This window comes from Neomonachus schauinslandi, chromosome 1 (genome assembly GCF_002201575.2).
Source record: "Neomonachus schauinslandi chromosome 1, ASM220157v2, whole genome shotgun sequence".
NCBI classification, from domain to species: domain Eukaryota; kingdom Metazoa; phylum Chordata; class Mammalia; order Carnivora; family Phocidae; genus Neomonachus; species Neomonachus schauinslandi.
The window spans coordinates 72,708,757-72,723,002 of record NC_058403.1 but is presented as its reverse complement, the minus strand read 5'-3'; the positions used below and the strand labels follow the sequence as shown (position 1 = coordinate 72,723,002).

Here is a 14,246-nt window from a genome sequence, read left to right as displayed (position 1 = left end):
GGCCACTCTCCCATGTTCTTTTACTGAAATTTTCAAACTTCTCTTTCTATGAAAAATACATACATCAGAAGTATTCCCCAGCTGTCAGTTTGGCAGTCAGGACCCATCAGTGGGCACCTATTTTCTAGAATCTTATCTCTATCAAAAGCCACCTTCCAAAGCACAGAGCAGTCAGGCCCATTTGTCCACACTGCAGGCCCCACACGGCTGGGAGTCTGTCCTCCCCAGCTCATCTCCCCACAGTATGCAGTCTGATATTCTATGTGGGCAATGACAATTAATGGTTCACATCATAGCATAAAACTGAGACATATGCATATCAAGCCTGAAAGGGATCTTGTAACTTATTGAATTCCATCTGGTATTTGACTTCCATCTCTAATTGGTCTTTGAATATCCACTTGCACCTCCAATGTCACGGAGCACACACTTCATGAGGTCACCAGATTCCACTTCTGTTTGTGCCATTCGGATAGTGGTCTTTCCCACCATGCCCTTTACCCACTGATCATGCCACCTGGCACAGGTGGGAGACTTCTCTCCCATGGAAACCCTTCAAGTATTTAAAAAACAATTCTTCCATCCTTTGACAATACCCCACCAGCCCTGCTTTTCCAAGTTAAGCATTTTCTCACTACCTCTAAGATATAGTTAATTTCAAGTACAGTCTTCAGAATAAGTCCCTTTTGACAAAGATTTTAGATTCAATCCTCAGTGACTGAATCACTTAGGACCATGGCAAGTGCAATTCAGAGTCTCAGACAGACACTCATGGGTTTTAGTTTTGTTTTGTTTTGAACATACCTCTAGCCTAAGCCTGGCAGGATGCCTGGCATTCATTTGAACATTAGGCCCTGGGATTAGCAAAGGGTTGCCTCCTTCCGCCTGGCAAATAAGAAACTCATTCTTTGTTTGACTGTGAGATCACCCCAAACACCCTGCCCTGCTGGAGCTTTGTAATTAGGAGGTATTTGGAAACAACAGAAGGTTTGCTCGGAAGATCTGTGTCTGAGGCCAGGGTCTGCTTGCCTTACTCTGAATCTCAGTTTTCTCACCTGTAAAAGTAGATCTTAAGTCCTTCCTTGCCTGAGTCCGGAGAGAATCATGCAATTCAAATGAGCTAATGGAGGTGACCGCACCTGGTAAGGGGCTTTTCTAGGTGTGAATGCATGTGCTGCTCTTGCCCGTCACCAGGTTGTAGACCCTCTCGAGCTTGCCCTGTCCACAACCCTCCACTCTTAAAAAATGGGTAAACTGGGCGCCTGGGTGGCTCAGTTGGTTAAGCGACTGCTTTCGGCTCAGGTCATGATCCTGGAGTCCCTGGATCGAGTCCCGCATCGGGCTTCCTGCTCGGCAGGGAGCCTGCTTCTCCCTCTGACCCTCCCCCCTCTCATGTGCTCTCTCTCTCTCATTCTCTCTGTCTCAAATAAATAAATAAAATCTTAAAAAAAAAAAAAAAAAATGGGTAAACTATGAGTCTTAGAAAAAGACGTACAGAACTAACACATCACTGCTGAGGCTAACTTTGTAAAAGGAAGCATTTCTTCCTGTATCAAGGAAGGCAATGATTCTGCACCCTATTTAAATGATTCTTCACACCCTATTTTAAAACCAGAAGCAACAAGGTACTTTCATGGCTGAGAAAAACCATGTTCCCAGTATTATCTATAGTCACAGAGCCTCCAACCATCCTCAGGAATTCAGCCAGGGAAGGCAATGCTTGCATATGCTATCAACAAGTAACAAAGCCACTACTTCAAAAACTAATGATGTATTGTATGGTGACTAACATAATAAAATAAAATTAAAAAAAAAAAAAAAACAAGTAACAAACCCAGCCTAGGACCCACCCCCTACCCAGAACATTCACTTAGCATTTGATGTTTGTAATGAAAATTTGGCTTTTGCTTTAAAATACTATTTGTGGATATTGTCCTAGAACTCAGAGTTGTCTGCTGAGCTAACAGAAACCTGGGTGTTTTCTATGCTAAATGAATCCAATATAACAAAATTGTAATAGTCATAAAAATAAGGTCTATTTTTATTTTCGGAAAATTGAAGCCTCGGACTGAAGAAATATGTAGACTGTGTAAGGACTTACGTCAATGATAACACATAATGTTGTAGCACATGACTAACTTTTCTCAAAAATAATAGAGAAGAGGAGTGGAAATAGTTGAAGTTGGATATGTGAGATGTGGAGTTTCTAAAATACAGGAAATGTTCACAGGGGAAGGGGTTGCAGAGCTTAGAGGACGGTGCCTGGGCTCTTTGATATGTGCTACTTTCCTTTCTTTCCTAGGAACACAAGCTGGACCAACTACATAATTTGTGGGGCTGAATCCAAAATGAAAATGTGGGAATTTCAAAATTTAGAATTTCAAGATGGCAACAGCAAAGCATTAAAATAAGAGTGGGGCCCTAGGTGACTGCACAGGTCATACATCCATGAAACCAGCCCTAAATACAGGTGACTGTACTTCCCAGCTTCTTTGCCAAATCCTTGATAAATGAGATATGAGTAGTGGAAGAGATGCATCCACTTCTGGAGTGAGGCAGTGGAAAGCCTTTGTGTGAGCTCCAGACTCTTCCTTCCTCATCACAGTGAACATGGAGTCCTTGTTTTCAGTCAGTGGGGCCAACAGATTGAAGCAACCAGCACTGTGAGGAAGGCAAGTCTACAGAGCCACCTGGGCAAGGGAGTTGTTTGTTATTGCAGCATCAGCTCAGCCCATCCTTACTAATACATAGGAGAAGGCCAGAGGCAGAAGGAATTGTCTCAACTCTGAAAGTACTACAAAGGAACCGGACAGTGAAAATTTGTGTGATGGCTCCCATGCATTTGTTTTTCCACCAATAAAATACGAATTGAAAAGTGATCTTTCACATGTTACAATTCTATGACTACACATAGTACTATTTTCTCTCAACTCATTTAAAAAATGTTATCCAAGAAGAAAGATTATATATTCTCCTTGTCCATTAGCCTCCCAATCTCTTGGCCAATTACCATCCTTGGCCCATTCTTGATTTACTAACACCCTCAATATTCTCAGAAGCCAAGAGGAAAACACTCTTCTGGGGCAGTGTTCTGCTCTGTAGAAAGTATTTTATCATGTAGATTTTAATTTACCACCATGATTGGATAGGTTTTTGATTCCCAAAACTCCAGCTGATTTTAGAAGAGTCTCATTGCTTGAAAATCACTGAAATTGGTCTCTTTTGTCATCGTTTCTATGTCTTGTCAACTTGAATATCACACTGGCTTCAGAGATGTTCTTCATTGCTCTCAAACACCGGATTGCTGTAAGACACTCCCCTTCCACACCCTGGCATGTCAGAGTAGGATGTTTGGTTTAGCAGTGGCCAACTAGGGTCATTTGCCAAGGCCCTCTGCCATATCCGATACTGACTTTTTGATTGATAGCCAAAACACCTTTTGAATGTCATCCACAGGGCTCGATTTTCAATGATGGCCTCCTGCAAAATAAAAGAGTTACCCTTTACAACCAGAGGTCAAATATTTCCAGGCTATGGCCCTCCATAGACCCTAAGAAGGAACCACCACATTGGCTGCTTAGATCCACCTTGACAAAAAACATGAGGCCTGGACAAACAATTCCAATGTGGTTTCCTGGGTTAGGTCTCAGCCTCTCAAACTCTTCCACTTAAGGAGCTCTTCTGGGAGAAGAGAGAGGAACATAGTTTCAAGAGTCTGGAAACAGCTTGAAGTAGTCTGCCTTGAGGATGAAATTTCTTCTGAATCTTGTATATAAATTAAATTTAAAATCATTCAAATTCTGCCGATCACTCCATGCCACACCCATATTTGATTTAATATAAAATGATATTTAAAATTACTTATCACCAAATGGAATTACCCTTTAGAAAGATGTGCCAAGGGCATGATGTGGCTTTGGTATGCCCTGGCACTTAAATGCATAGTTACGAACATAGGTCAGTAAAGTTGAAATATGCACCACAGTCTTGGACTTGGACAGATCTGGATTCAAGTTCCAGCTCTGACACCTACTATGGGCAAATTAATTACCTTCTCTGAGCCTCAGTGAACAGAAATAATAATTCCTTCCTGTTACATTTGTCATAAAAATTATGTAACTCTCCTTACAATGCAGGACATGGCATGGTATAGGTCCTCCCTTTACCACCCTTCTCAACTATTTAACAAATGGTTATGCACTATGTTGACTGTGGCCTCTGACCTTCACCTACAGATATTTCATTGCAATGCATTTTTTAAAATTACAAAAGCTATGTCTCTTTGGAAACATTTTAGACTGCCATTTTATTTCGTGAATTAGACTGAGCCTCAAATAGAGCCCAAATTATAACTTACAACACAGAATGCATGAGAGGTTATTTTTTAATTTTTCATTTTTATCATGTTTAGCCATAAAAGCTAACCATCTTAGAAGTTATCATGAAAGAAACAAAAAGAAAAATATGAAAATCCTGCTGTCCCACAGAATTAAAACTTACTTTGGTGTTGGTCAGTGGTATCTTTGCTAAATTGGAAGAGTCAATTCTATGGGATTTTACAAGGAACTTTGCCAGAGTAGCAGTTTTCCTAAAATCCACCCATCTTTGCCATTTGAGTCCCATTGCCCATGGAAATAATGGGTACAGCTAGTCTGAATTGTTCTCTAAAAATGGATCATCTGCTAACAGGCTGTTAAACACCCACACAGCCATCTCAAGAGCATCTTGCAAACCTCAGGCAGGGCTCACCTAGCCAGATTTGTGATTCTACTTTCCCATACCAAGGTTTTTTTGGTCCTTCCTAATTAACAAGAGAACAGTAGTTCTCTTTAGAGCTGGAATAAGGCAGGATCATAGGTATCCAATTAAAGGTCTTAAAATTTAACTTACCTCTAGGAAATCTTAGCAGGTTTTAAACAAAACAAATGAAACAAAGCAAAACAGAGACACACACAGACTTTAGTGCTATATGCCATGCAGTGTGTTTTCATAATTCTAGAATTATGTAGATTTCTGATACCTGTATCCCTCTGCTGCTCTGGAAAGGGAAACTAAAGCACCAAGAAGTGATCTGTCCTGTCACTCTACATTGCAAATTAAATGTAGAACTAGAAACTTTTTTTGTTTCACCCCTTTATGAAATACCATTTCTTAAAAAACAAAAAACAGAACTTCACTACACAAGCTCTTCAGATTGGCTACTAAAATAATTCATATATATGACATATATATACAAACACATAAGTAATAAAAAAAAAGGGGGGGGGAGGAGAATTAAAGCTACCCACATTAGCTCCTCTGCCTTTCAGTTGGAGGTTACATCATGAGGAAGCAAAGTGAGGATAGGTTCCATTCAAAACTGTTTGCTGGGCCGTTCTAAGATTAGGCATAGGGTTAGACCTCTTAGTGGACCAGGCAATATTCAGGACTATACAGAAGGAGGCCAGCCATCCCTCATGCCTGTCCCCCAAAACCTCTCTGGACCATCTCTGTCACAGGCTATCCAGGGAGTATGGAGTTAGCATGCCCATCCCAGGAATCTTTAGCATCTGCTGTCAGACATCCCTACAACTACCTGAGAAGAACATCTTGCTGCATCCATGACCGTCTGAGGTCTTTACCTGCTCTGCTAGGCTCACCTCATACGGCAAGAAATTAAGTGTCCGTAATTCTCCATTACAACTGCCTTCACCACAGACTCAGATGGCTTTGGTTTGTTCCTGAGTGCCTCCTGACAGCAGAAAGGTAACTTCAAACAACTGGAGACGGCAGTGGAAGAGCCTGGAGGCGAGAGCTGGGACCTCACAGTGTTATTTCTCAGTGCAAAAGCTGCCGGGAACCCACACTAAACATCCATGCCTGTCTCCATTTCTCACTCAACACAAGAAACAGAGGAGAAACTTAATCTTTCATGAGTATCAAATTACCCTCTTCCTCTGCTGCAAGCGAGCAGCATCACTTCTTACATTTAATAACTGAACAAAACTTTACCCAGTTTCTATTAGAATAAAGCAGGGTCTTAGATACTGTAGGTACTGAGATGAGTTCTTGCCAGCACAGTTTATATCCATACACAACCTACACACAAATAACTGTGGCATTTTTCCTCTTGCTTACTCTAAACTGTGAGCAATGGACAAGGTCATCAGAATCCATCTCACATTGTGCCCTAGGACATGGCACATGGTCAACAAGTGCTTGTGGAAAGAGCAAATGAACAAATGAAAGCCTGAATGACTGATAGATTTAAAGTGAGAAATACTAAGTACCACAAGAGATAATACAATATCTCTTGTGGTACTTAGTTTATAAAATGGAAGTTAAGGAAATTATCTTTATCTGAAAATGGCCAAAAGAAGCCATCACGTAATCACAGCCTTGTCACAAGCAACAATTGGGGAAATTGTCAGGAAGGCAAGGCCTAACAAGCAGAGGAGTGGGCTTGCTGTTTGCACTAATCTGGCCATGCAGATCCATCCATAGTTTATATTTATCAAATATTTACTGTGTGCTTTTCTGTATTCACATTTCATGCTCACAGTAACCCGATGAGATAAGGTACCCTTATTATCACTATTTTTCAGATGAAGAAACGGACACAGAGGAGTGGAATAGCAGGTGTTGCCCAGAGTCAGGCAGCAAGAAAGGGTAGAGCCAGGATTCAAACCCAGGTAGACTACTCCTGGCTTATGCTCTTAACTGCAAATATAGTGGCAGTTGAATGGCTTCCTACTAGGGGATTATGGCAAACTTCATTGCTCAGTTACCTGTCACCTGTCACCAGACCTACTGAATCAGAAATGCTAGGGAAAGGGCTGGAGAAGTCCTCCTACTTTGTTGCTCAGCACATTCCTCCCAACTTTTTCCTGCCTACCTAAAAGGAAAAAATTCACACACAGTCTAAGCCAATCTGTCTAATCTTTTGGCATAGTTCTACTTTCCCAGAATCCTTTCCTACTCAGGATGACAATAAGATACAGTTCTAACCAATGAGGCATAAGAGAGAGTCTGGAGGGTGGCTGTATGAAATTATTTTGTTTCCTCATGAAGCGTTCCTACTTGAGGGGAAAAAGCTTGCTGGTGCCTCTCCTTCCATTTTCTTCCTTCATTAAAACAGAGATAATGCCCAGCGACATGGAAGTGATCTGGACACATAAGCAATACACACAAACGTGAAAGGCCAATATCTAAAGATGGAGAGACTGAAAAGTGAAAGACTGATGATCCCCAATGACACCACTGAGTTACTAAACCAGCCCTGAAACCACTTAACTCCTATCCTCTTAAGTGAAGCAATAAATATTTTTACTGTTTAAGCCACTGTTATTTGCCTAACCTATCCAGGCTTTGGGAAAGATTCATGAAGAGGAGAGTACTACAGATGTGCCAGAGAGGATGAAATAGCATTTCAATATGCAGACATGGAGGCAGATGTACTACACAGAGGAAATAATGTGATTGCTGCCAGGGACAAGATACATACATAAGATTATCCCTTAAAGGACAAAGTTCACCCTTCTGCAACTAGGTATGAGGACACTCATGTGATGCTCTTTTATTAATTTGGTGGCTTTGGAGACCCATATGTGTTAGCATGGTACTTCTCAATGTAGTTTCTCAACCAGTAGTATCAGAATCAACTGACAACCTATTAGAAATAAAAACTTGCGGGGCACCTGGGTGGCTCAGATGGTTAAGCGTCTGCCTTCGGCTCGGGTCATGATCCCGGGGTCCTGGGATCGAGCCCTGCGTCGGGCTCCTGGCCCGGCGGGGAACCTGCTTCTCCCTCTCCCTCTGCCTCTCTCCCTGCTCATGCTCTCTCTCTCTCTCTATCTCTATCTCTCTCAAATGAATAAATAAAAAATCTTAAAAAAAAAAAAAGAAATTAAAACTTGCAGCTATTCCAGACCTAATGAATCAGAAATGCTAGGGGAAGGCCTGGACAACCTGTGTTTTAACAAATCCTCCAGGTGACTCTGATGCCCATTCAAGTTTGAGAGGCCCTGGTTTTGCATACAGAGAGAGGCTCCAGTACCTTAATTCTATGCCCTAGCAAACTAGCCTATGTATGCCCTAGCAAACAAATGCCCTACAAAAACTAGCAGTTTTTACCCTGCCTGATATGGAAGGTTCTGCAGGGAAGTCAAGTTCCAGGTACTCTCCACCCACCACGAATCCCCCCCTCACTGGAACAAGGCTGGGTTTGCAACCAGAAGTAGGAATGGGGGACAGATTGAATCCTGATGCTCACCTCTCCTTTGACACAGATGTCTTCTCTAGGGATGCCCCCTGTTCTTCAGTAGGCTCTGAAGAGTGGAGAGTTTGTCTAATAGCACTGAAGGAGGAGAGAGTGAACCACAGCCAAAGAAAGAGGGAGCACAGACACATTTTACTAAAGAAATGGAGCAACTGGGAGATGAAGAATAAAAGCCAGGAAAAGCTCACTATGAATTTTATTTCCCATCTGTAAAGTAAAAATAATAAGTGAAAGAAGCCAGACACAAAAGGCCATATATTATGTGATTCCCTTTATGTGAAATGTCCAGAATAGGCAAATCCATAGGGACAGAAAGTAAATTCGTGTTTGCCAAGGAGTGAAAGAGGGGTGAGGGGGAATGAGGAGTGACTGCTAATGGGTACAGGATTTCTTCTGGAGTGATGAGAATGTTCTGGAATTAGTGGTGATGGTTGCACAACTCAGTGAATATACTAAAAACCACTGAACTGCATACTTTAAGAAGGTGGATTTTATAGTATGTGAATCATATTTAATTTCAAAAAATCAAACGAGTTGGTTCTCTATTTGTGGATTTTAGAAATGAACAGGACTTTAGACATCATAATTCCATTCTCTCCAGGTCCACTCTGCAGGCAGGAAAACTAACACCTTGTTTGGAATTCACCAGGTGAAAGCACCATTGCTCATGTGGCTGAGGAAGGGAACCCCTTGCACTGCTGAATCTTATCAATTAAGCTGTTCCTTTTTTCAGACTCCCAAAGAATGCCCTGTCCATCTCTGGCCCAAATGATCAGCAGCCCCAGAGCACTTACCTCCACAACAAGGGACACAATGAAATTGGAACTGAGCATAATGATGATGTAGACCCTCCACAGAATAGGAGTGCAGAGCAGCTGGTGGGAGATGGAGAATCACTGTTAGTTTGAAGACAAATAAACGCCAGAAAAATGTTCACATGTTCATGGTGTACATTTTCATAGGTTATAGATCATGGATGTAATAGACATGCATTATGTGTATGTTATATATGTACATATCAGATACACATACATACATAATACATATAATAAGACATATTTTTATGCATGTATCAAACAATGTGGAAGGATTATACCCAACGATTCCAATGACTTGTAAACTATGATTGTTGCTTTATTTTCTCTTATGTTTCTTTCTTCTTCTTTTTATTTTTTGGTTCCCCTGTAATTTCTAAATTTCCTAAAATAAATTTGATCAAAATTTGATAAATTTGATAAGTGTTTTTTGTTTGCTTCCATTGTTTGCTTTTGCGAGGGAATACAGGAATGTGGCCCTATTCCCAGAAGGCTCTGAGGGTACATGTGTCAAACCTCCAAAATGGGCAGTGTTGCCCTCTACTCTCTGGTGCCACATCTCCCCTCAGCTGAGCCCTGCTTTTGAGCCTCAAGTCAGGACTGTGTGTACCCAGCTGCATAGACAGTGCCATGATGAGAGTACTCATCAATGGAGCAAGCAGGGCTGAACTCAAGCTGGCACTTCATGCCTTTTCTTCCCAGTTTCTCTGCATTTTTCCCAATCCCTCCCCAGGCACCTGATATATACAATAGATATGTATACTGAATGGATGGCTGGCTGGATAAATGAAGGAATGGATGGATGGATGGATGGATGAAATGAAGCCAAGTGCACACTGCTGGACCCAGCACTGCCTCATACATTGCCTTCTACACCAGGGGATTAAAAACTGGTACAACTCTGTGGAGGGCAATGCTATTAAAATTAAAAGTTCAAAATCATTTCTGGGAATTTATCCTAGAGACATATTTGTATGTGCCTGAAATGATATATGTATAAGGTTATTTCATTGCAGCTTTGTTTGTAATAGCAAACGCTGGAAGCAACCTAAATGTCCATCAATAGGGGATTACATATAAATTATGGTACATATATGTATATTGAAATAATTATATTAGCATAAAAAAGGAATGAGGAAGCTTTATGTACTGCTATGGAACAATTACCAAAATACACTGTCTCATAAAAGAACAAGGTAAGGGATCATGTATGTGGTTGGGGCAGCCATGAACACGCTCCATGCAGGTGTCCTACTGGGAGAATAAGTGGCAGGCGCTCCAGTGCTACGCTCAGAATCTCCCACCATGTTTACCCTGAGGCCACACTTCCCATGGGTTGCTCATAGCTAATAACTAAGGATGGCAGGCCTGCTCACTGCACTCATTCTTGTGAGACATTAGACACCTCTGATGGGCAACTGTGTTTGGGCTTTTTTAGAATTGCACTGCAGCCGGGGCACCTGGGTGGCTCAGTTGGTTAAGTGTCTGCCTTCGGCTCAGGTCATGATCCTGGGGCGCTGGGATTGAGCCCCGCATCCGGCTCCCTGCTCAGAGGGGAGTCTGCTTCTCCCTCTCCCTCTGCCCCTCCTCTTGGCCTTGTGCTCTCCCCTCCCCTCATTCACTCTCTCTCAAATGAATAAGTAAAATCTTAAAAAAAAAAAAAAAGAACTGCACTGCAGTCAGAACCCCTACTCATCTGGCCCTCCTTACCTCCCTCCTTCCTTCATGGGGGTCAGACCCATATCATAGTGTGGGACCTTCCCCCTCCTTTTCTGGCTTCCTAATGTTCTTTCCCCTACAGGCAGTACCTCCAAAACTTGCTTACACATCTCATCTCACCTTGCCATCTCCAGCTCAGAAGACCTGGACAAATGTAATAGTCTGCTACTATTTGTGTAAAAATGATATATATCTGTGTATGCATATGTATAAAATATGCCTGAAAGCATGTGATAATGTCATAAAATAAAGTGGTGTCATCAGTTGCCTCCAGAGAGGGGACCTGGCAGCTGGGAAAAAAGAATAGAGGATACAGAGTTTCTAACTTTTGAATTTTAAACTGTGTGAATGTGTTCTCTATTTAAAAAAAAATTCATGCAATTTCTTAAAAAAAATGAGGAATAACTAGCTATAAAACAGCAGGACTCCATTTAAAATAAACTTCGTAAATCAGTCAATGCACATTTATAATATATGAAGTTTCAAAGACGGAAGGATATAGTGAATAATGTTACAATTTTCTTTGCCTGCATATTCACTTTATAAAATACCCACAATTTTGTGTAATAAGAAGAAAAATAATTATTTTTAAGATGAACAATAATTCTCTGCAGACTCCTTTGCAGTCATGTTGGCAATGACCTCACACAGGTTCCCCCTAAACTAAACAGAATCCCTATTTTCTTGTACCGGAGAGATCACCCTCTCCATAAGAGTCTTTGCTTTTATAGAGTGTGACTGACCCTAACATGTCTTAACCCTAACTTCTGCAGGATTAAGAAGTTTTAACTCACTTAGAAGACTAGTGGGCAAAACTACCTTCATGAGTACTCACTCTAATTCATGGAAATATTTAACAATAGTGGCAATTACAGTGTTAGCCACAGGGACACAATTACCAAAATGAAAACCAAATGTAAACATTAGTTTGTATGTCACATGTCAAGAAGGGTTTGTGAAGGTTTTGCTGGTTCGCAATGAACTGTGAGCTCCTAGTGCTCATCTCCATGCAAGAACCTAATCTACAACAGTCAGTCAGTCATTTATTGCCATTATGTGCCATGGGCTATGTTAGGCACTGGTAATATGAGAATGAACAAGATAGGATCTTGATCTTCGTGAAACGTGTCTTTGAGATGGAGAGGCAGCCAGGCAGGCTCATGTAGCGCTAAGTAAAAAAGCTCATTTCCTTTTACCATCTCTTCTCTATTCTATTTATTGGTCTAAAGGACATTTGGTAATAATGAACTTCTAATTCGAAAGTATAGGCTAAAGGAATAGAAATATATATTTTCCCTTGCTCAGATATGTAAAATTTGTCTCTTAGAGAGTTTGAAATTTGTCTCAAAATTACACACATTAAGACAATTCATGAGGTAAGGTATGGCTCTTTGCAAGCAAGTTTTGCAGACATTAAATATGAACATATAGACAAACACGTTTTTAAAGAGTTTTTTTTAAAAAGATGTAAATACAGATTTGAGAATTAACGAGATAAATGTTATAGGCAAACTGTTTTCAACAGCTTCAAAACAGAAACATTTAGGAAAAAATCTCTCACACTTGAAAGAGAATATATATAAATAGATTTTTCTATTCTTACAGGGATCTTTTAAAAGAAAAATGCTCAATGTTTCTGAAATACTTGGAAATCAAGACTAGATAGAATCTTATTTCCTGGCCAGCTTAAATGGAAAATATGAATAAAGCCAGTATTCTTTTTAACTCTACTATTCGAAAAGAATAATCTGTGTCAACTGCAATTGTGACCTGCTTCTTGAAGTCAGGGTGTTATATAACTATGAACCATCATCGTCATATCCCAGAGATAAGACTTACGTCCAAACGCCTATATAATTCTGGAATATCAGCAAATAGGATGAAGAGACACACACTCAGCTGTATGACCAGCACAAGGACAAATATATCTGAGGAAATAAGAACACAAGCTGTCATTTAGAGAAATCAGAGTATAGAGTGTCACATCTATTGATAGACATATTCTAGATTAACGCTGATTAAATTTACTTGATTTCTACATCCAAACACAGCATAATAAATGGAAAGTACTCATTTCTATGCAATGGGTCTCACCTCCACAATTTCTATGCATGTCCTTGAGGCAAGTGGAAATTTTCACATGCATGTTGTAAGCTTCAATTAATAAAAGTAAGAAATAGAGAGAGAGCAACATTGACATAATATATTTTCAAAAAATGCCTTGAAGACATTTAAGTATCTGAGTTTCTTTAATGCAAAATACCTGCCTCAAATCCTTTTCTGGAAAAAAAGGAGGGCTGTAAATAATCAAATGTTTAAATTGCAGTCATGTACAGGTCAGCATTTGACTGCTTTCTCGTCTTAAGAAGGAGAAGGGCAAAATAATTTTCTCTGAACAAACAAATTTTTATGAGGATATTGATTCTTCAACCTGTGCTTCTAAATTTTCCCAATTAGAGAGGCAGTGGTGGCATACAAATAAATGTTCCAAGGGCTAATCAGGTCACCCACTTCTTCTAACACACTCCCCACCCCAGCCCAGAATGCAAGGTGGTGGCAGGTACTTTGGCCAAGAGCCTCCACAATCACTATGGCCAGGTTCCTTCAGGAGGGTCCCACTCCCAGCCTGCCAACCACACAATGCCATCTTAACCATTGTCTTAATGGCAGGAGATATGTTCCAACTGAGTGCTGTGACACTTCTCTCCACTTCCTCCTGGATGAATTCTGACACGTACTGACAAGTAAGGAAATAAATGAGCCATCCCTATTTGGAGTGATGCCATGAAAAGACAGCTAGATACAAACTTCTGGTGATGGAAAGAGTAGAGAAAGAAACCCTAGAATTTAATGCAGCTTTGAGGGAAGGAGCAAAGGATGAGGCTGCACAATGTGTTTTAGAGAGCCCTAGAGTAGAAGTCAGCAAACCCAAGATAAGCATCAACTCTGCAGCTGCTCCCAAGTGACCTAGGGATATCTGTTCCCTCTGGTGACCTCTCACCTCTGATCTGGTACAATGCTACTTACAGTTTGTATAGATGGGCTGCCTAAATGGTTTTCCTTTAGAGAAAATAAGAGCCACAATGATACAGTTGATTGTTCCCAAGAACCATATGGTAGTGTTCTCAAAGCTTATGAAGGCACCATTATTTCCAATTTTTTCTGGAGCAGTTGGAGAAATGATTAACTTTGAGATGCTTTCATTTTGCAGTGTGCAGACACTAAAAAGGAAACAAAAAGGTAATGAAGTAAGATGACAGGTCTTTATGGAACATTTGTATCTACAGGACTCCATGCTCTCAGTGTAATTACTTATACTTTGGTAAAGAATATACTGAAAAGTAAGGAGAAGGAAACCAGCACAGATAGATTTATATTTTGGATAGATGAATAGATAAAAGATAGATAGATAGATAGATAGATAGATAGATAGATAGATAGATAGATAGATAGAT

The 14,246-nt window shown here is 40.5% G+C and overlaps 1 protein-coding gene across 1 annotated transcript in view; it reads right to left on the bottom strand.

Moving 5' to 3' along the window:
* Window positions 1-3,267: 3,267 nt before the first annotated feature.
* Window positions 3,268-14,246, bottom strand: part of ATP13A4 (ATPase 13A4) — a 130,645-nt gene continuing 119,666 nt past the window's right edge. The window contains exons 27-30 of the mRNA XM_021692496.1: window positions 13,819-14,012; window positions 12,631-12,719; window positions 9,052-9,132; window positions 3,268-3,480 (exon numbers count right to left, since the gene is read on the bottom strand). Of these exons, the coding sequence (XP_021548171.1) occupies window positions 3,268-3,480; window positions 9,052-9,132; window positions 12,631-12,719; window positions 13,819-14,012 (577 nt within the window). The remainder of the gene's footprint in view (window positions 3,481-9,051; window positions 9,133-12,630; window positions 12,720-13,818; window positions 14,013-14,246) is intronic.